The sequence below is a fragment of the Embiotoca jacksoni genome, unplaced genomic scaffold (genome assembly GCF_022577435.1).
Source record: "Embiotoca jacksoni isolate LCO1_2020_lvr unplaced genomic scaffold, fEmbJac1.0.p SCAF_18, whole genome shotgun sequence".
Classification (NCBI taxonomy): Eukaryota; Metazoa; Chordata; class Actinopteri; family Embiotocidae; genus Embiotoca; species Embiotoca jacksoni.
In genome coordinates, this window is record NW_027185318.1 from 7,647,871 (window position 1) to 7,670,632 (window position 22,762).

A 22,762-nucleotide genomic window follows, 5' to 3' on the forward strand; every position below is an offset into this window, starting at 1 on the left:
CTGTAATGAAACGCAATATACAGTTAATGATAATACAGAGATAAATCCACACACTAATTTGAAAACCCATATGTTAGAAGTATTTGTTCTAAAATGAAAGCAGGATTATCTGTAACTAATTGTCAGTTTTATATTGCCATTTAAATGACATTTACATTTTTGGATTTGTCATTTTGATGTGTGCCAAACCCATGAATCACAATAGAAAGGACATTTTTTGTATATTTAATCTCTTCTTTCTGAAGACATATTCGCGTATAAAGTAAAATGACTGCAGTGAGTAAGATTGTTTTTGCCTCAGAGAAAGTTCCAGGCATAAATACAATCCGTCAATCTCTCTTGTCTGTTAAAACAGGCTGTGGTGAATTATTAGCTGCTAAATTAAGGACTATTTGTATTCTGGATAATTGAGGGTGTTGTAAATACTCAGCTGTTCAATAGAGTTGCACCTACACTTTTCTAAAGTGCCTGTATATAATTACGAGCTCAACCCAACAAAAATGTGTGACGAGTTTCTCTCTTTCTCTGTTTATGCCATGTGGCAAGATGTGTCTTGAAATGTCTGTTCGTCTTATGATTTACGGTCCCGCGTGTTTCTGGTGTGTCAGCGATTCTGTACATTCAGCACAGGATCCCTGTAGCTGCTCCTTACACACACACACACACACACGCACGCACACGCACACGCACGCACGCATGCAAAATCACAAGGCTAGTCGTTCTCAGGCTGCTACCAGACCAACAGATTTCTTCCCTTCCCTCCAGGTTTCAGGGGAATTTGAGGGAAATTCAATGATGCTGCTAAATCAATTTTATTTGAAATTCCTAGGGATGTAGGCAGAGTGCAGTGAGCGAAGTGAGATTGTGCCAGGCAGGTGTTTGTAAATGAGAAACAGGGGACAGGAGCAAAGGAGACGGCAGCATTCTCCTGCTCTCCAGTGGCCTGGCTGCACTACAAGCCTTCCTTCCCATATTGTCTCCTGCTTTTATATTAATTACAACTTGTATTATCAGCTGCCAGTTGCTAACCCCAGCAAATAGAAAAGGTTTCCCCCAGAGACAACGCTTCTTTTGTATCTTTTTCTCTATCTTGTCCTATTGTGTACGTTTGTGGGTGTGTGTGCGTTCCCGCCTGCACATGTATGTGTATTTGCTTGCTAGCGTTCTCCTCCTCCTCCTCCTGGTAACACTGCTCTTTAACACAATTAGTGAAGAGCATGGAGTGAACCATGTTTGACTCCTAATTATGCCCAGCTTTAGGGAATAGTCACATGGGCGAGAGGCCTTTTTTTTTTTCCTCTTTTGCTTCTTCCTCATCTTTTTTTTTCGAAGACCTGTGTAGGTTGAAGAAGACTGTTTGGGTGACATGATTTTTTTTATTTTTTTTTTACAACTTGTTTGAACTTTATCAGACCCACGGGGGTTGTGACAAAATGGTTGTGTGTGTTTGTGTTGCGCAGTGCAGTGTGTGATGATGCACCCTCCATAGCTCAGAGAGGCCCACTAAATTATTCATCGGGAGGAAAGGCTGTTGCTTTTGTCGCCTTGTTGAGCATGGAAAGTTAACACTGTTGTTTTGATATTCCTTGACTCGTTTTGCAGACGCAGTTATGAATGAGTGGTGACTTACATGTATTAAAAGCGGAGTGTGTGCTCCATTGCATATGAACTGGTCCTAGTTTCCACTCTATTATTATTATTAGGTCATATAAAGTGCTGCACTCTTCTTTTTGCCCTATAAGAGCCAAACTAACAAAGCATTATCTATATCCCTGCATACAGGCCCATTAAATCCACAGGGTAGCAAATCACAGCAAAATAGCATTCCCTTTAACACCATTAGCTGAGGTGTCTTTGAATTTAATTTAGTGCCAGTACCATTAAAAATGACACATTACTCTGAAATGATAGCTAAATTAAGTCCTATCGATTCGGCTGTTGCATTAAAACCATGCTGTGGCCCTAGCTGGCAAGTGTGAGCGAGAGAGATAGCAGAAGAGAGCAGGCGTGTGTGAGAGTAGCGAGCACGGTTTTTCAGGCTGGTCTTGCCGGCAGTGGGTGTTTCATTGTGAGGAAGTAGTACCCAGTCATTTTCTTCTCTTAGAACAACAACAGCCCGTTCTGAGAGTAGAGAGAGACTCGGGGAGTCTGGAAGTTTTTACCTCTCTTTCTTCCTTCTCTCTGTGTTACATATGTCAAAGACAAAATTAGACCGTTTTCAGGGGGTTGATGGGCTTTTCCCACATTAGGGATTTTACTCAGCCGACGCTGTGTTGAGAACAACAGAAAATTACTATAACAACAGACTTTGTTCCCATGAAGTGTACCATGTGTTGATCAGTGGCCCGGAGAGTGAGCACATCACAATCATCCATTCCTCTAAGAGCGGGGACACTTTTCCCTCCACTCACTCTGGAGGGCTAAAACCCACGCACGGGCTATTGTTCGCCCTGTCTTCTTACTCCTCTTCTGAGTAATTCTCCGAGCTCTTTATCTGATTGCCATCCGGTGAACAGCTGACGCTGAGAGGGCCTTGAGTGGAGCGCAGGGTCTGAAGGGTCTTGTGTGTTTCTGTCTGCTGTTTTCAGCTCCGAGCTGTTTGGGAAAACAGCCCGCCTTCCCCAAAAAACTTAGCAGATAAAAGGGCCTCGCTCACAGGCATAGCAGCAGCCTCGCCTCCGCAGCAGAACAAGCAGCAGCACATCAGGACTGTGTGCCCAAGGGAGCGCGGCAGCGCCTTGTCTTATAGCCTCTGTTTCCCTGCAAACCTCTGTTAGTCTCCAGGCTCTATCCTGTCTGTCCTTCTCCAGTACAGCTCACTCTGACTGGGGCACCAAAGCAGGCAGGCAGGCGGGCGGGCAGGCGGGCGGGCAGGCAAGTAGGCAAGCAGGCAGGCAGGCAGGCAGGCAGGCAGGCTCCTCTGAGCTGAAGGAAAAGAAGTTCATCAGGAACTCTGCTCAAGTTGGACAAAATGGTAAAAACGGTCTATTTCTTGGAATATTCTGTGTCGTGTACATTTTCCCTCTGCTTTCCTATGTATGTATATGTGTTTATGTGTGTTTGAGGGAGAGAAAAAAAACACATAGCGGGAACTGAGAAGTGGGTTGAGGTTTGTGGGAAGCCTTGGTGCAGGCCTGTGTTTGTTTGGCTTGGGCTCCGCTCAAGGGGCTGCTTCTCTCGGGCCCCAGACAACGTTGGGCTCACGTTTGCCAACATTTTGTCATCGTGCTCAGGTGACATGTTAAATTGGGAAAGACTAGCTTGTGTTGTGCGCCCTATGAAGTTGTATCTACTCTGTGTGAGAGGCTGCTGTGAGCAGTGTGTACTGCGTTTGATTGAGCCTGTGTGTTTGCGGGCACAAGTGTAGTAAATGACGTGATCGGCCTGTGCCTCTTTTTGCCTCAATGGCAGAGGAAATTCCACCTCTAGCCTGCCTTCATGTGGCACTGATAAAGCCTTTCCTGTACAGTAGAAAATCCCGTTTCCCCGTGTGTACTGACAGGGCAGTGGGAATGACCAGGAAAGAGAGGAGGAGGAGGAGGAGGAGGAGAGAAAATGAGCTGGAGGGAGGGCAGGCGAGGAGGAAGTTACCTTAAAAGCTATGAATTTGTTTATGGATATTTCTTTGAAGTTAGCAAGCAGAGATTTAACACTTTTTTCAGCATGTCTTTGTATATAGGAAAGTGAGGGTGCGTGCGTGTGTTTATACTTCTTGCTCTATTATGTCATTAGCATGTGTGCGTAAGTGTATTTCTGCATGCCTCTGTGGGCGTGTGTGTATGTCAGTGTGGGCGTGGACACATTTTTGGCAGATTAGCAGGAGAATCACTGTCATATCTTATTTTCATTTCTGACAGTGGTAATGATTAATGGCGGCTGTGGTGTGTTTGGACTTTTTACCTCTATATTTCTCACTTGACACGGAAGTCTCAATTGGTTATGCTATAAATGATCTCCGCTGGGCTCTGCCATATGTGTTTAGACGACTACTCACAAGTGCTCCTCTTGCAACGCTCAAAATCAAATGCCACATTAACTGTGCTGTGTTTTGCTCTCATGCATTAATGAAACACTTTGATTACCGTGTTTTGACTTATAGCCAGCTGCGTTAGTGCCTGAGTTTCTTTCCATTCATCTGTGATTATTGTAGCTTCTTTGATTGTCTGCAAGCTGGGAAATAAGCAGTGGGCCTCTTGGCCTTGCCAGGAGAATGTAAGCTGGCCAAAGACCCTCACGGTGCCTGTAGACTCTTACAGATGTCACTTGCACATTTCCAGCAGACTCATATGGACTCTCTCTCTCTTTCTGTGTTTCTCCTTCTCTACCTTCTTCTCTCCCCGCCTCCCCCTCTCTGCTCTCTCTGCTCCTGGTTTGTGGTTTGGATGGGGAATGTGGTTGGATGCACGGACGGACGGATGGATGGATCCCACGCTCGCTTTCTGCCTTTTCAAACCTCAGAACCCAGCTTCCTGGAGAGACCACGATGACGCCACCTCCACACACTCAGCCGGCACACCGGGACCCTCCAGCGGAGGACACGCTTCACAGAGCGGTGACAACAGCAGCGAACAAGGTGAGTCAGTACCGAAATGCGCATGCACACGCACGCACACATACATGCATATACACGGGTGCGCTCATGCGCTGACGCGTAAACATACATAGATCCACGGCGGTCAGGCACAGATCCATGCAGGACATATGAATCACCATGCTTGGAGAGAATTGCCAACGCTTCACTTTAACCCTGTCTAATGTGAAATCCATTGTGAATAGATGGCACATCTCTGTTTACACATGTCCCCGTCCTTCCTTTTGCACTTTGGATTATCCCATTTTTTGACTGGCGTCCATGTAAACACAGTCACACCTAAAAATGAACACGCTTATCGACTGTTGCACTCACGCACAAACACGAGCCACGCAGACACTATAATACACCAACCAAGGGAAAGACTTTCTAAAATGATGCTATTTAGAGTGTCGAACAAAAGCTGGTGATTAATGGTATATTTCTGCCAGTTCTTGCTTGAATTTAAACCATATTAACTTTGCCTGCACAACAGCCCCTAATTATGTCTCAGAGCCTTGTGTTATCTAGTACACAACCTGCCAAACAGTAATAATGCATCTCAAAACAAATGTATATGAATTTCTTACAGATAGTGTATTAAGTCACAGTACCTGCCTTGTATTTTTGTCACGGTCCGCATCAGTTTTGTAAAGTGTCAAAAAGCACATACGGTTAGGTAAGTTTAGATGTGAGACTAAGCATCGCGAGATAAAAAATATTGTTCATGAAGCGCAGCCTGAACTAAAAGAATAGATGATGATGAACTCCCCGTGTTTCTCATCTTGTCTTTCCCTTGTTTTGAATGCACCAAAAGATATCCTTCCACTGGCGGCAGAGAGTGTGTGTGTTTTTTGGGGTTTTTTTGCGGGCCTCTATGGATCCGTGTGTGCCCTCTGGCAGTGTCCAGAGGTTTTCATGAAATTTCATCACACCGTCTACACACACACCCAGATATACGCACTTCTGCCGGCTCGCTCACAGAGAGAAGCTGCTTGTTGTGTCTATTCGAGGCTATCGTTTTGCCAATAAGCGATCAAAGGCATTGATGGGGTGTGTGCTGTGTGGTGGGGCTGTTTAAATCATCTTCTCCTCTTTAGACAGAAGCAGCAGTCGCAGCTTCTGAACCATTACTGACCACAGACTGAAGGCCGCAGCAGACCTCTGTGGCTGGCTGCGTCAGGTGTAGTTGGATCACAGGCTGTTGTCAGAGTGAGGAAGAGAATGATAACTAAGCCTTAAGAGGATATGTTTGTCTGACAGTATAAGCATAAGGGAAGAATGGGTAATAATAATGTGACACCTAGTAAATCCTAATTGGCAGAATTCTCCTTTTGCTTACTTCCTTCAGGGTAGATGGTGACAGATACAGAAGAGTCTCTCGCACTTCAGGGCACTTCAGCAGTGCAGACGACACTTGGCTTACTCTCACAGAGCACATACAGGGCATTGTTGTTAAATACAAGGCTTTACTAGTGAAGAAGAATATAAGAACTTGAGAATAAAAATCTGAAAAATTGCAGTAAGTTAAATGTGGATTTTTCTGCTTTGAAGTAATAATATTATTTAAAAAAAAAACAGTCCGGCAGCAGATCAGAAGAGAGTGCAGTTTTTGCACTCCTCTTTGCAATTGCAAGTGGAAGAGGAGGAGCAACAGAAAGAGGAGGGGGGGGAAGAGGGAAAGAAATGCACTGCCTATTGATTATCTTACACACATAAGTACAAGTGACCTGTAATCCACAGAGCACTTATCGACTCCTTTCCCCACCGTATCCAGTAACAGCAGATCAATACGGGCCAAAGACAGTTACGGTACAGCACCGTGCGCTGGGCCAATATAGACCGCGACTAGATCAGGGCCAGATTCTGACCTACAATGAAGAGTGCTAAATGCGCGATCCGCTGGCTCAGAACGTATCGTGGTAAAAAAACAAAGTAAGCAGCTTACAACAGAAGCAGAGATTTAAGAGGGTGAAGTGAGTAGCCATTGAAGTACAGAGGTGAAAGAGTAGAGAAGGTGAAACAGTAGGCACAGCGAGGAAAAAGGAGAAAGAGAGGAAAGGGAAAGAGACCAGGGGCAGCTGATTTAATGGTCTAATGAGGCCGTCCTCTAGCCAGTTGTTTTGTGTGAGGCATGCTCTGACCTTTTGCTTCGCTCGGGAGCCCCGTCGCCTCATTTTTCACATTCTTGCAATTACGTTAACGCTTGAAGCGCTCGCTGACTCCCGACTCTGGCCCTTCCATTCTGACAGAACCTTCACTTTCCAACCTCTCCACCTTTCACTCCTCTCCTCCACTCCACGCATGAACTCGCCTCCTATCTCAATACGTTTCAACATAAAATTTGTAGTCCGCGCTCTCAAGTCCGCAGAGGAAATGTGAAATGTGTGCTTCACTTCAGTAATGGGGTCTTTAACAGCTTGGCCCCTGTTAAAAGGGGTGACAATGTGGATCAGTTGAGGAAGACAGAATAGATGGGAGAGAGAAAGTGAGGAAAGAGGCGAGAGTGAAGGAGTGCGTGAGATCCGTCATGCTTTCTGGTTTCACTCGCCAAGAAAAACATCAACTTCTTTCTGCCATATTTCATCTTGAGAGGTGTGTGCCTGTGACTTAAAACACATTTACCTCAAAAAAATGTATCCAGAAGCATCACCATGTAAAATATATGATCCAACTCCCCAAATTATTGAAGCATCTCTGACAGGTCCAACTGTTTTGAAGAGAAACTTGTTCCTTCCTCGCCGTCTGCCAGGAGAAAATTTTAAATCTTGAAAGAACTGTATGTGCTGTCACGCAGGATTCAAAATGGTCGCTGGGAACAGAATTTACTTCCACAATCTCTGCACTGAGCATTGTTCTGAACCTGTGCCAAAAAAACAATTTAGCAAGTGTGCAAATATGTATTTCCCTTTTGTGGAATGAGATTACAAGTTAAAGTTCTGACACAAAAGGTTTCAGTACAATACTCAGATCTGCAACCTCTCCCTCATCCCTCTTCTTAACAGACTTTTTTTTTTTTTAAACTTTTCTCAGAATTTCCCTCCAAAAAAAGAAAATATGATTTATCGCCCTGAGGGCAAATTCTGTGCTCTCACTTATTGACTCTTAGTGAGTGACTCCCTATGTTCTGGCTAGATAAACAAATAGGAGCAGTTGAGGGGAGGCGGTTCAGAAGGGAACACACAATAACTTAATTGGCACTGCATGCACATCATTTTGATTAACAGTCCTTTGGAGCACCTCCAAGCTTATCTAGAAACATCAGAGACATCAGTTGCAGGGAGTTAAACTTGATGAATGTGTGTGCCTTAAGATAGCGCTCGTTTCCAAGCAGGTGTCTGTAATATGTTAAGCACCCAAAGTGTGATGGAGCAGTGTGATGAAATACTCTGCACGTTTGCCCACACCAAACACAGTAAAGTCAAAAGCAGTCAGTCATGAACTGTAAATCCCCAACACTGATTCAGCATTGGTAGGGAATGTTTTTTTTCCCTCTTGCTCTATGTATGTGTGTGTGTGTGTGTGTGTGTGTGTGTGTGTGTGTGTTTGTGCATGCCTCAGCTCCAGTCCACACTTGTAATTATTAGCTATGCATGAAGACCAAATCCACGTTGACATCTTGAGTGCTGAGCAAAAGGGCTTGCTCTACAATTCCCAGATTCTACTGTAGATGGAAAAGGCGCAACAGAAGAGAGGAGAAAGCATTTTGTACATTTTCTCAGCAATTGAACAATCCCCACGCTCTGCGGATAGACAGACTCCCCAGAGAGGCCGAGAGAGGCAGAGAGAGGCAGAGATGGAGAGAGAGGGAGGAAGAGAGGGAGAGCTTGAGTGTTCGGCTCCAAGGGAGCATACTGTGCTTGATGGTGTTGTGGTACATTTGTGTGTGTATGTATGTATGTGTGGGGAGTGTGGTGAGCTCCCTTGGCCCTGACTAGGGGCCCCACTCAGCAAGGTCTTTGTGGTTGAACTCAGTACAGGGGGGTCATTCCTGGTGGGGACAGGACTCCTGGTGTCCCAGCATGCACAGGGCCTGTTGAATCCTGTATTTGTCGGACCTTTGGCTTTGCTTTTTTTTTTTTTTTTTTTTTTTTTTTTTTACAGCTATGCTTTGGGCTCAAGATGACCTAAAGATGCAGTTAGAAAAAGAAAGAAAGAAACATGTAACCACAATAGAAAGAACACCAGAGTCTCTGCTAAACACAAGATGGAAGCCTTGTTGCATTTTAGTAGCCTATACTCCAGTTCTGGAGTGATCGGTGAGGTGTGTCTGTGTATATAAAATATACAATTTGTGTGTGTGTGTGGGCACGCATGTGCATGTGTTAGCTGGTTCCCTCTAAGTGCCTGTTAGAGTTTAATTTAGTGTAGTAATTAAAGCTGAACACTGGCCCATAAACAACAGATAAACAATAAAGCAGACCCAAGTCCTGCTGTTTCATGGCTCTCACTCCCAGCTGTTGGAGCACTGATAATTTTTACACAGTGCCCCCACCTCACCACAACACAATGCTGAGGCAACAAGGGTGTGTGTGTGTGTGTGTTTTGTAAATGTGTGCACGGATGTGTTTTCGTGTGTGATGGCAGAGGGTAAACAAAAAAAAAGGCCAAAAAAAACACACATAAACACACAGGATATGTCCACTTCCCCTTTAAAAGAAAACAGCACAGTGAAGAAGCCAGAAAGTGTAAGAGGAGCAGTCTGCCTACATACAAAACCAGCTCAATGGCAACTGAGATCACATAAACATTAAACCAAGTGCAACCATGATGCGCATTCAACTTATAACTTGCAATATCTGGCTCAATAGCAGCAAGTGGAGCGGCACTTAACAGGAAACAAGCCACAGATATACCTGCTTAATGAGGAAAACAATGCTCCAGTGTTTCCCAATGAGCTTCTGTGTGCAACTTTAGCCTTGTCAGGACATGTCAGTCTCATGTTAGTCAGGTGTCTGTTATGGAAACAGTGGAGTACATCTGTCTGATGGTTTGTTGGGAAGGGGCAGGGCCATTGTTGAAAGCTGAGAAGAGTTGCTGCGGAGGGGGAGAAAACATGGTACGGAGGGGATACTTTCATGATCCCATTAGCATAAAAGAGGCTAAATTATTCATGTGGAGTGCTTAATCTATGGGGAAAAGTATAGTTAATGCACATAGTTTTAAAATGGATCTCTCCCTGCCTCTGCTCTAACACCAGATTCTTGCTGGATTCAGCATTCGCGGGCATTTACGGGAACGGCTGTCACTCTCTCTTGTATACACACACACACACACACAAGCGTAGACATAGTACGTGTGGGCATATGTGCACACTTGCTTAAGCACTGCTGCACTTCAGGCTGTTTCAAGGGGCTCTGCTCTCAGGCTCATCCCCTCTTTCCCCATTTGTTCCTCCATCTCTCTTCGTTTCTCTCTCCCACCCCCTCCCTCCCTTGCTTACCGTCTCTCTCCTCTCCTCTCCTCACTCACCCCTTTCCGTCTCGCTCTCTGTACCACAGACTACCTGGCCCTCATCCAAAATGTGATTAAAGAGAATGATCAGCTCCCTCAGCTCCCCTCTTTCCTTCCTCCCTTCCGCTCTCTCTTCCTTTTTTTTTGGTCTCTCTGTCTTTCTTCTGACCCTGTGTTGCAGCTTGAAAACAGCAACAGAAACAGGTAGTGTAAAAGGATGATGACTGCCAATATAGTCAGCTCCACTTCCAGTAACATAGCCTTCCCACAGCCTCACCACCGCCCCCTGCCCCTCCATCCACACTGCAGCTCAGGCTTTTCCCACTCTTCCTCTTACCGTCTCCTTCCCGCCCTCTCAGATTTTGATGGGGCCTGGTCCCTCTGGTCCATAATCATGAACAGTCCCCTGGCGACCTGTCCCAACCCAGCCTGGCCTTGCTTGGCCAGGAACCGGGTCCTACACAGCAGGAAAGGCACATTAACTGGGTCAGCCTAATGTGCAAACTAATGTTTGGAGAACATAGGGAAAAAATTACCTAGATTATTCTGACAGCAGCTGAGGAGAATGTCTGTTTTGCGCCATTAAGGGGGAAGCTTTTTTTTTCTTTCTTTCTTTCTTTCTTTCTTTCTTTCTTTCTTTCTTTCTCTCTCTCTTTCTTTCTTTCTTTCTTTCTTTCTTTCCTTCTTTCTTTCTTTCCTTCTTTCCTTCTTTCCTTCTTTCCTTCTCTTTCTGTCTTCTTCTGAGAAGTAGATGAAGACCAGTTTATCTGGGAGGGAGCTAAGTGAAGTTTGAATGCACAGAGGAAACAGTGTTGCAGGGAAGTAATCAGGAATGAACTACAATAAAAGGACGGGAGTGACTTCTCTTTTTTGGCTTTGGCCAAAACAAAGACAGAATGCAGTGCTGTTGTATGAGTTCATTATACAGTGGGTTTACACACCCATGTTCCATTGCTGATTACACCAGTGCATGTGGTGATGATGAGGAGTGCACAGGGGTCTGATGTAATATGGCTAAAAGGGATTTGAGCGCATGCCCCAAAGGGCATTTCCACGTCCATTAATGCTGCTGCTGCTGCATTTTCACGAGGATGACAGTGCTTCGGTTCTTTGAAGGGAGAGAGTGTTTTCCCAGGAAATCTTCCTTCTTGTTTCAGCTGGGTAGCCTGAAGGGGGTCAGCCAAGAAGTCACCCTTAAGAGGTGATAATCCAATTGCTCTCGTCCTCACCAGTTTTGTTTTCCCGTCGTCTGCCGGTGGGTGTGTTGGTGTGTGTGTGTTTATGGAGAATGTAAAGCATGTGTGTGTGTGTGTGTGTGTGTGTGTGTGTGTGTGTGTGTGTGTGTGTGTGTGTGTGTGTGTAATAAGCATATAATGGGAGGCAGAGACAGCGGTTTCTGTGTCCGATCCCAGGCCCCCTCTAGATCAGAGAGAGGTTACGGAGGCCAAGTCTGTCAAAGGCACACCTGCAGAGAAGCTCCAAAAAACCCTGACTGCCAGCTTACACAGGCCCGTTTAAGGTGTGCTTATTTGGAGTTTAACCCTGACTCCAAATGTCCTTTCCCTCTCTTCCCCTTTGTGTTTGACCAATGGGCCTTGTACTCTTTTACTTTCTTTTCTTTCTTCTGCCTCCCTTGGCTCTTTAATCTCTTCCACCACCCCCACCCTCCCAATTCTCCTCCCCCTAATGTCCGAACTCCACATCATAGCACAGGTCCCTCCAAAAGACACCACAGTGGAGTGGAGTGGCTTAGCCAGGCTAGCTGTAGCTTGTTCACTTGCTGTGTGGTTTTTCTCTTGTGTAAACCGGGGTTTACACACTGAAGCATATTTGGAACTGAGCAAAGCAGCTATACCCTACAGGTAGTGCTTTAACCATGCTGCCACCGTCCAAGAGAGTGGGTGGATGATAAAGGAAGTGTGTTACAATCCGAGTTCTTCCTCTCTGCTGCTGATTTTCACGCGCACATCTTTCACGTTTATGCAAAGCTTTTGAGGGCATTATGCAAGATAAGCTCATTTTCTAGTCTGATTCCCACTCTAGTACATGCTTTAATGACTCTTAAAGCCAAAGGCTGCTTTTTTAGGCATAATAGCAGTCCCGCGGTCTCTCAGTTTCCACCTAGCCAGGGTGCTTTTTCCACACCTGATCACTTTTGTTCACCCATTTTATGGCTATTGGGGAGCAGGCGGAGGTGAGCGATTTGACAGTGGTTAGTGCCATGAGCCCTAATGTTTATTGGAAGCAAGCGTCTAATAATTTTTGATTACCCCAGAGGAGGTATTAGCCATGTTAGTCAGCAAGGATAATTTCTTATTTACATGCCCCAAGCAGTGAACACTCTGAAGGAACACTGGGGCTAAATGCGCAACAAAACGAATCAAACATGCCAAACGAGATGCTCCATCCTGGCTGGCTGCAGGGCTGAAGCTGCAGAAAACCTTCATTATGCATTTACCATAATTCATTTAGAGGGTTATCAATTTGCAGAATACAGAAGAGATGTTTGGAGGGGGAAGCAAGAGCACCATATCAAACGAAGGAAAAGAAAAAGGAACAAGGGAAAGCGAGATGAAAAGGAGTAAGATATTCAAGGATAGCTCAGTGCCTGGATTTTATAAAATGTTGTTCCAATTACACACTTTTCCATGTTCTGAGGCAGAACTTGCATGTTAAATGGTGCAATCTCTTCTCTTTTACCAGTGTCACGCTCCGCCCCCCAAAAAAAGCAGAAGCTGATTTTCCTTTAATGAAAGCTGTTCGGCTCAGGAATTCTCTTCTCTATAATTTTCACTGAGATTGAGGCTACACAGAGATGTTCTAGTTCAAATATTGTCTTTCTGTTCATTTAGGGTTGCTCTTTGTTTGGCTTCAACCCTGCTTACTCAAGGGTTTTTTGTATCTGTCTCTCAGTGTGGGTTTCAGGACAGTTACTACATGTTTTCATTTTTCTCTCCTGGCAACACACACCGAGAGAAGAAAAAGAACTTTAAAAGCATCTTTCCCTCTACCATCAGGCAAGGATGACTAAGGCCCCATTAGAACAATTGGAGGAAACTTAGGGAGACGGGGAGTTTTTAAAGGAATGAAAGCAGCAAGAAAACACCACTATCTTGTGATAACCAGTGCTTTCTTTTATTATCTCAGCACAAACCCTCCACCTCGGAAAAGATTGCACTCATTCTGTTGCTTCATTCAAACATAAAACAATGAAAACAGAAAGGTAGGAAAAAAGCAAGACAAAAAAGAGAAGAAAAAAAAAACATTTAACATTTTCCAAAGTGAGGGGGAAAGCTGCATTGTTTAGTACGAATGCTTACTCCCAGGGATGCAGTCCTTAGACAACTGAGTGTCTGCAGGAGACATCTGTGAAGCCTGACCTTGTGACCCCGGAAAGAATGCTCTTAAGGTGGGGGGAAAACTGCCTTTTCCACTGCATCATGGCCTACAGGACGGCCCAGCAGCAGCAGCAGCAGCACAACAAACACAACCACAGCAGAAAATAACAACACAACAGACAAACAGTCAATGAAAAAAAAAAAAAAAAGGAGAATGAGGTAAGGAAAAAAAATGTGGATTTATATTAAGGCAAGCAAACAAATGAGGAGGAAATGAATGTAAATAGAGGGAGAGAGAATGTGAAGGAAAGAAAAGAGCAATTATAAAAGGAATGGAGACAGAGAAAAAAGATGGAGAGAAAGAAATAAGAGGCACATAGCATGTAACAGAAAACACAGACGGACTTGGTCTGAATCGTGCCTCACAGGCCTGGCTGTCTCTTACTCCTTTGGCCCCCCATGAGATCATTTTCATCCTTTATGAGTCAAAAGGAAGCCTGGTTGAAAATGAAAGGTTACACAAGCCAGAGCCCAAGCCCTCGGAGTGAGAGAGGAGAAGATCCCTGCTGCAAGGGCCCTGCTGCTATTCAAAGCACCTGCCATTGTATGGGCGCTCATCCAGGCCTATTGTTGTGGAGAAATTAGTCGTGCTCCCTTTGGCTCCCTTCGGCTCCAGAGGCATGCGGCAGACCCCCTTGTTGTTTCGGGTTCAGATACGTGGTTGGATAGATGCGTGGCCCAGGCTACCATCACCACTGGCTGTGGCCCTTTGCCCTCTCTCCCACAGCACAGTATCGTTCTGCGGTTTTTTTTTTTCTCATCCACTCTCTGTTGTTCACTTCTCCAGAACACATTCTGGCCAACATTCCTATAGTTTTCTCTCTCTTTCTTTTGTACTCCTACTCTCCTTTCTCCTTTGGTGTATATGCTTATTGTTCTTTGGAGCACCCTCATTATACCCATGGTTATATTTTAAGGGCCTCTCTCTTTGATTTTGGTCTCGTGGGGAGTGAGTGGTGGGCTGGTGGGAGCTGTAGGGCTGGCCCAGCTCTCAGGGCTCCCCAGCCAGCGTCTCGGAGAGTGGGCTTGGGGGTATTGTTGGGCTGGGTTAGCACTGCAGAAGCAATGGTGCTACTGCTAGTGCAGGGGGTGGATGTGAGGGGAAAATTGAAAAGTCAATAGCGAAGGCCGCACAAAAAAAAAGAAAGAAAAGAGAGGGTGAAACAAAAGGAGATGGAGAGCTTCAAAAAGCTGAGAGCTATAGAGCACTGCTAATTAATAGCATCAGAAGAAGAGCTTTTCTTTTTTCTTCTTCATTCTGGAACTTTAATGCTGCATATTAACTTGCAAGGCAGGGCGATTAAGAGCTTCCACTGCGAGTTAGGTCCATCTCACTGCCAGACCAACAGTAATGTCTCATTTAGAAAACAAAGAAAAAAACTGCACTAACTTCCCAGGAAAAGAGAAACCACTGAAAATGTGTATTGTAATACAACCCTACCTTTGTGAGACTGTTGAATCAACAATCAGCGTGGTAGAAACTTGTTCATTCAAGTCGTTGGTGATGTTTGTATCAATAATTCAGATGCACTATATATGAAGGTCTTTCTAATATTTTGATTCCTTCATATCAAAACATCAGGAAAACGCTTGAATCTAATACAGTGCAATAGAGCAGCAGCGCAATGTATAGCTTTATTGCACCACAGAACTTTTTTTGTATTAATTCTTTGGTCACATTACTCACATTACTGGCTCTAGGTACAGTATGTATGTAGGTACAGTACATTCTCAATAATTCGTATTATTCCAAAATACTGTAGATTGTCGTTTCTTCGTACTCCCTCTTGTCATGCAGCTAATCAAAAGGTAACGTCTATGAGCGTCATGAAATACGACTTTTGGTGGGTCAGCAAGGCAGAGTGGCAGTAATTTGAACCGAGGCTTTGCAATTTGTATTTTTCACAGCAGTAATAGGCTTCTCTCTCGCTGATCCTGCCATAGCAATTTCCACCGCCAACAGCTGTCAAGCCCCTAAAATCAAAATTAGTGCCATGGAATTGGGTCTTAATGAAATGACCTGCTGGATTTACCTTAAGGAGCAGGGTGGACAGTCAATACCAGCCTCATCAAAACCCCTATCTCTGCATGCTGCAGTCCCATTAACGAAAGGAAATAGTCTCAAGTAAATGTATTAAGCACTACTTCCCCCTTCTAATTATATTTTTCCGCTCTCCCTTCATAATTCATTCACTCTTTCATTAGTTTCTAATATTGAAAAGGGCTTTTAACTGTCTCTTCTGTCTTCATGGGGTCACCAATTATTTGTCACTATGCATTACAGGGACGTCAGAAGAGTCCATATTGGATATTGGGGACAAACGTAGTGTCCCACCACAGCTAGCATGGTGAAAATATATTTATGTCTTTGAAGGATTTTCATAGCGGAAATCTAACATAATTTCTATAATTGAATATAAAATAATGTTGGATTTTACCATGGATCCAACACATAGCTCCCCCTGCTTCCTATAGGAAGAGGTGAATGTGTGCCAGGGCCCAGTGGAGGACACTGGGCCCTGGTTATTGACTTGTAAAGGAGCCGGTAGGTGAGGGGTCTTGACAAGACATGAGCGGCTGACTCTCTTGTAAAGCTGTATCTGATTTCTCTGCTAGTTGGCTCCCCGGAGAGACCCACTCTACCCTCTGTTGATCAGACTCTCACTCGCAGCTGTATGGAAAAATGCAGTGATAAAAAGAATGAAAGAGTAGTTTTGTGAAAAGAGACGCTCTCATTCTGTATGCCATGATTCTCTGTTAGGGTGAGAGGGAGGGAGGAGGGTGAAGTGAAGCAGCTAGGTGAAAAAGTTGCATCCATGAGCACATGTAGTAACTCAGTAAGGAGAACAAAACTCCTCAAATTCATGTTTTGGTGAGTTTTGTTTTTTGGACTTGGCAATAAGGGCATCTGAATTTGTTTTGGTTTGATTCGATGAAAAAATGAACTGGGAAATATATCAGCAAGAGGGCAGACAAAGCAAGTATCAACTAAGCAAGATCCTCTTAGATCTGACTAATTTATGAGGGTAAACTGCACTGACGGGGAGAGAGCGAGAGAGATGCAGGTGAAGGGAGGAAGTTTTCATTGACTCTCTAGAGCAGGCCAACCCAAAGCCCTGGAGGGATCTCTCAGTTTGAACTTTATCAGGGGCTACGCTTAATCAATACACTATCGGAAAAAGAATTAATTACTAAAGCAGAATAAAACAGCTGCATTTTAAACCAAGGATTCATCAATTCTGTAATCTCTAGCTTACAGCTCAGGTGTCAGGAGGATCATTTCAGCTCCATGTAATGAGGAACTGTGGGAGTTTACCCCGACCCTCTGCTGTCCTCCTCCTCCACCTCTCCGTTTCTGACCCCTCCCTCCGACCAACACACTTTCTTCTTTATCCCATTTCTCAGCTGGTTTGTCATATACCTACAACATTCTCCACACTTCCCACCCTTTGCCCCAATCTTAATAGACCAACTGTATCCCACTCTTTTTAAACCCCCCTACCCATCACCCCACTAAATTCCCTTCCCACCAAATTCCTGTCTTTGCAGGGATGGGACGAAAGGGTATTAAACTTGAAATCTCTGGTGCGAAAGCTGACTAGAACAGGACATTCCCGCTGCTGCAGCCATCGAGCCGGACATTCCTCCGCTCAGGCTGGGACACCGCTGGTATTGCAAAATAGGGGGGCATAAGAGCCGGGGGGGAGGTTGGTGTAAGACTTTAAAAATAAAAAAAATAAAAAACACTATGTTAAAGTAGTAAATACAAATATATTTTTTTAGCTGTGTAAAATCAATGGAGGGTGACAATCAGGAGAGGAGAAGATTAGCAGGAATTAAATTAATGGCATATGGGGACCACATTTCTGTACGGGGGGGGGGGCAGACGAGACACTGAAAGTATCCCTTGTGTCAAAATAACCTTGGCCACACTGTTGTCACGGCCACATCCGTCCACCGCTCGCAGCCCTTGACCCCAGCTCAAGGCCTGTAAACGGACTGTCCTTGACTCCCCATAATGGGGGATTTCAAGGCAGGTTGAGAAGGGGTTATGGGTGATGAATTGGGTTTTTAGTGAGCTCATTAGGAAGCCAAACAGAGTTTAGACTGGCGGAGCGGAGCAACAGTGCAGTAATCAGTTCTGCTCGCTTTGTTCCCTGCCTCCAGGACATTTGTGTGAAAAAAAAAAAAAAAAAAAAAAAAAAGAGAGCGAGGAGGGAAAAAAAAAAAACTTCATGGCATTTGGCTGATGAGAGGGCTGCTGAGCAGAGGCTACAATCTGATGGTTGACTTGTTGATTTATAAACCTTTTAATTCATTTACTCTACAACCCCTCCCAGCTCCATGTAAAAAAAAACACCATCTCTGCTAAACTCTTTGATGCCACTGTCCATCAGGTGTGGCAAAGATGTCTGCAATAAATCCAAGTTGTCCTCCTCGTTCTGTAAAAAAAAACTGTGCGTTTGTTTGTTTGGTTTTTAATTGTAATTGAGGGTAGAGAATCCCTGTTTACGCTGTTATCATACATTGCCTCCAAAAGTGTTGGCTGCTGTGATTCACCAAACCATACTCAGTTCAAACTGGCAACCAGCATACACATGCTATTTCTGGTGGTTTAGGTAGAACACTTTGATATACAATAGTTCCTAACGGGGATTATAAAGCCATTTCTTCTCTAGCAAATGGATCCATATGATGCATCTGCGTGGTCTCCATCTCTTTGTTTGCTTTAGCTCTGTCTCCTCTCTTTATCCCCCGCTTTCACAACATTATCATTCCAAAGTAGAGCACCTTGGTAATTTTTAGGAAGCATGCTGCAAAGTACGGAAGCAGCTTGTTTTACTAATGATCACGCTTGTTTCAATTCAACATAGCCCCAATTACTTTTGGGAAATACCTGTTCTTTAATATTTAATGCAGCATCAAGCCTTAGGATTTAGGTATGCTTCTCCAAGTGCACCCATGCCTTGTTTTTCTATTGAAACAATTATAAATTATAGAGTGAGGAGTGTCGATATATTCAGTTTTAACCAATAAGAATAGCTCCATTGTGCCATATAAAGGAAAAAAATAAAACGTCGGATGAAGTCGGGGTCGACAGAAACAAGGTTTTGGACTGCTACATTGGCAGGTTTGCAAATATGTTTATGACGGAACAAGTGATGAACCGAGATTACCTGCGAGACCAATTAGCCCCCATTCGATTCTGAATGTAAGGGAAGAGCAGCGTCTGTTTCTTGTGCAGTGCCATAGTGCAGGGGGAGCAGGGTGGAGTTGTCAGGGAGGCAGAGAGTGTGAAATGTCTGGTGGAGACCCAAAGCCCTTCATTAGCCACTGATCCCTGTCTGCTGAGTGAGGGGCAGTCATGGGCATCACAACTCCCTTTTAGTCCCCCCCCCCCCCCCCCCCCCAAAAAAAAAAAAAAAGTGGGTGGAGGGTAGCTCCCCCATCCCCTGCAATTTAGCCCTTTGCCATTCATGCAAATTGGGTCCTGACATCTGCAACAGCCTGCCTCCTTTCTTTTATACATCTTTATTCCATCTCTTTTCTTTGGATCTTTTTTTCTCCCCCTCCTCAAATAAAGCCCCCTTTTGATGGCAGAGCCTTGTCGCAGCTGACATGCAGTCTTTTATATGGAATCCACATCTGTGTAGAAGCAGCACTTTTCTGTGTGTTTATATCCACACATATATGTACAGAACTGGAGGAACTTATTAGAAAAAGCATCAAGATTCCTTAACCAATCAACGTGAATCATTGTGTGAACCTCAAAGTCCTGATTTATCATGTAATTGTTGGTTGCAGGAAGCAGGTTAAACGCACAAGCATTTTAGGTTCTTGGCAGATTATGATCTTATGAAAAGATCAAGAGAGGTGTTGGCAGTGACTCTGGAGAAAAGGCAGTAACCAGGCAGCTCGCCCCCCTTTCCTCCCTCTTGCTGCTGGACGAACTACTCTTCTTTGGCTCCAGGGGAGAAGCTGAAAGGGGAGGGTGGCTTTGCTCCAGCCCATATTTTGGGTTAAAAGGTAAAATAGTCTAACTGGCTGTTAAAAACAAGTTTTACCTCCAACCCTACACACTCACCCCTCCCCTCTCTTTCTCTCTGTTCCCTCCACTTCAAGCTCGCCCTCTGTGGTAGGGATGTGCGCGGTGGGGTCAGCGGCGGGCGTGCCTGTGAGAGGAGAGAGGCCTTGTGTCGGTGGAGAGGCGATAGTTATCTGCAGCATTCCGGGGATGACAGAGAGATATCTGCCTGATGGCAGGGTTAGAGGGCTTAGAGAAGGGGCGGAGAAGGGAGGGAGGAGAAGAGGTACAGGAGTTGTTGAGCAACTGCACACCCCCCCTGCACCCACCTCCTTCCTTCCTTCCCTCCATGCCTTTCTTACTGCCTGACTGCCTCGCTTCCCCAATATAGAAAAAAACCCATCTAATTAGAAGCTCTTATTCCACTTCATTTAAGGGAACACTTAATGATGTGTTTTTGGGGGGAGACAACTACACATTATTTCTCATGCAAAAGGAACCGCTCGGTTGTAGCCCCTAGGATGCAGATACAGCTGTGTTTGAGATGGAGGTTTGTCCTCGTTTCTACGAGGTGTCATGGCTGTTTGAGGAGAGAGGGGAAAAAAAAAACCAGTAGCGTTTCCTCATTCACCTTTAGCCAGTGTCCTGGTAGTTAAGGGGGTGGTAAAGAGGAGGCGGGTAGTGACATCTGAGTTTGGCAGGGAGACTTGCAGAAGGAGAGAGTTTGTTGTAATTGCTCTGACAGGTTTTAAGGCTGTTAATGACTCCGGCCCGAGCGCTACCAATTTGTCAGCATGCTTGCTGTTTACTAAGCTGTTGTTTTATGGTCCAGTGCAAGGGGCTGCTGCTTGTTTAAGCACAGATCAGGAAATAATCAGCGTAAAACACTGGCTGCAGTGGTGCAGCAGCCACACTAAAACAGTTCCGTTTAGAGCCCTCATCTACTGTATGGATCTGAATGAGCGCAGTAAACCATATGGTGTGTGGTCACACAAAGACACACAAACACACCAATGGCTTACTTACTGTTAGAAATTGGATGCCTGAGTGTGTGTTTTATCATTAAAGGGGATTATGTTCTACTCGTTAGCACTTGTCTATGTTGTATGTTACGCGAGTGCAAAGCATATTGCTAGCATGCGGTTATAGCAAGAAGACCTGTAATCCCCAGTCGAGTCGGCACAGAGCAACAGAGGGCTCGGCCGTTCTACTAGTGTGAATAGAGCCTCAACGTGTTTGTGTGTGTGTGTATTTGAGAGAGATTGTGTGTGTGTGTGTGCGCGTGCGTGCGTGCGCGCGTCAAGAGCATGTGGTCCCAGAGCCGGCAAAGACCCCTTCGTAAATCCAGAGTAAATAAAAGGGGTAACCAGACGGACAAAAGAGGAGCCCCCACTGCTTCTCTCATTCGCTGCCATTTGGGGGACTGAATGTGCTAAACGCCGCTTATGTTGGCTGAAAAGTTGAGGAGAAAAAGAGGGAAAAGGGAGGCTCTAAATCCCCCCCCCCCTCTCTTCTTTTCTCTTCATTCTCTGCGACCAAGCCTGCAGGGAGAGAGGTGGTGTAATAGGAGGGTGTTGGAGGGAGAGGTGGAGGGCCCGGTCACAGTGGTGTGTGTGCTAAGGTAGAGAAGGCCAAAGAAGCAAAGCTCTGATCCTCTGTTCTCCATCTACTCCTCTTTCCTGCGAACTCTCCTTGTGGTTTTTTGTTTTTTTTTCTCTTCTCCTTATTTGGGTGAGCTTGGGTGAACATGCCTGACTAGTTTGGGCTGACAGGGGGGCGTGGGGGGTCCGTTGTAATTAGTCACTTTAACCACAGCTTCCATAAGCCACTGCTTCTACACTCTTGCTTCATTACCCTGAAACAAACGCCGGGGCCTCCCAGTGCAAAATCTCTGCACAGCCTTTAGAATAATACACACACAACATCTAAAGCTTGTCTAGAGGCTCTTCAGTATGTGTATTAATGGTATGGGGACCAATCTGGAGTGTTATTTGATAACTAACCATGACTGGGGTTTGAATGTGTTTTCCAGCTATTGACAAGTCATTATTTATTCATGCACGAGTATATGAGAATGGTAGCGCAACAGTAGGGAGGACAGTATTGTTGTACTTATAGCTGCACTATGTGTTACTCATGGTCATATCCATAATACTTCCAGGGCTGACTATATCTTTAGTGGCTCCCTTAGGGGAAGGGTACCTCGAAGACATGAAGCATGAGCTCTGGAGTCATTAAGACTCCCCTAAAAGTTGCACGTACTCTCAGAAGAGACTGTAGGACACTTTGTACTAAACACGTTTTTGTTTTGTGCAAGAAATCCTGAAGCGACCCTGAGTGTGCCGACATTAGATAAGCAGAGTTGCAATGTGTTTACAGTCCTATCCCAACCCGTTAATGAGCTCAGCCCTGAGACCAATTTACTCACAAGGAGATATATCTGAATGCATTTTTAATAACCACCCACTGGTGATGAGAGAGGGAATGTATGTGAGCGTAATGTGCTCTTGGACTTGGTGCTTGTTTGTTTGCCAGTGTGCTCATTCTCTCTCACCCTCATTGCGTGCGGTCATTGTCTTCCATCTTGCCTGATTACACCTTCTCTGTTTCCATGCGTATGAAAATGCGTGCAGAAACTTTCATTGCCAGCACTTTAAGTCAAGATCTTGATAGAGCGAGTGAGGGAGAAGGAGAGCGGAGGAAAAGGTTGAGGGAAGACAGAAAGAGAGTGGGAGAGAGAGAGGGGGGTGGGGGACGAGGGGGCTGTCTTTTTTCCGTCTCCAAGGGCGCTGCTTTTCCAAAAGTGCCTGGGGCTACACTCCAGCACCTCGGCTCCCTTAGGCCTTTCGACTGCCTCCTAATAGCCAACCCCCATCTGTGTCACATGGCCAGATGATGGGACGCTTCCCCCTGCTCTGCCCTGCACTTTTTCTTCTTTTTTTTTTTTCCGCCTTCCCCGATTTTTTTTTTTTTGAGAGTGCACATCCACACAGGTTAGAATGGCAGAGTTGCCAGGGAACAGTCAGAAGCCATTAGCGTTTGGGACAATTTGCCCTGCAGCGTTCCTTCTCTCGCTCATAAGAAAGGAGTGGGGGTGGATGCAAAGCACCAGCTCTCCTTTAGATGTAATGAGGTTGTGCAAGTTGGATCTTCTTTATTCTATTTCTACTCCTTTATTGCTCTTGCTTCTTCTTGTTCCTCTTCTTTCTTTGTTTCTTTCATTCTTTTCATGTTCTGTCCACACTTGATTTTCTTCATTCTCTATTTAGAATATGCATATATATATATAAAACAACTGTACACGGAATGAATGCT

At 45.0% G+C, this 22,762-nt stretch overlaps 1 protein-coding gene across 7 annotated transcripts in view; it reads left to right on the top strand.

The window, feature by feature from the left end:
* Window positions 1-22,762, top strand: part of meis2a (Meis homeobox 2a) — an 81,644-nt gene that overhangs the window by 8,536 nt on the left and 50,346 nt on the right. For all 7 annotated transcript variants that reach the window (XM_069152485.1, XM_069152490.1, XM_069152486.1 and 4 more), the window contains exon 7: window positions 4,459-4,573. In XM_069152485.1, coding sequence (XP_069008586.1) covers window positions 4,459-4,573 — 115 coding nt within the window. The remainder of the gene's footprint in view (window positions 1-4,458; window positions 4,574-22,762) is intronic.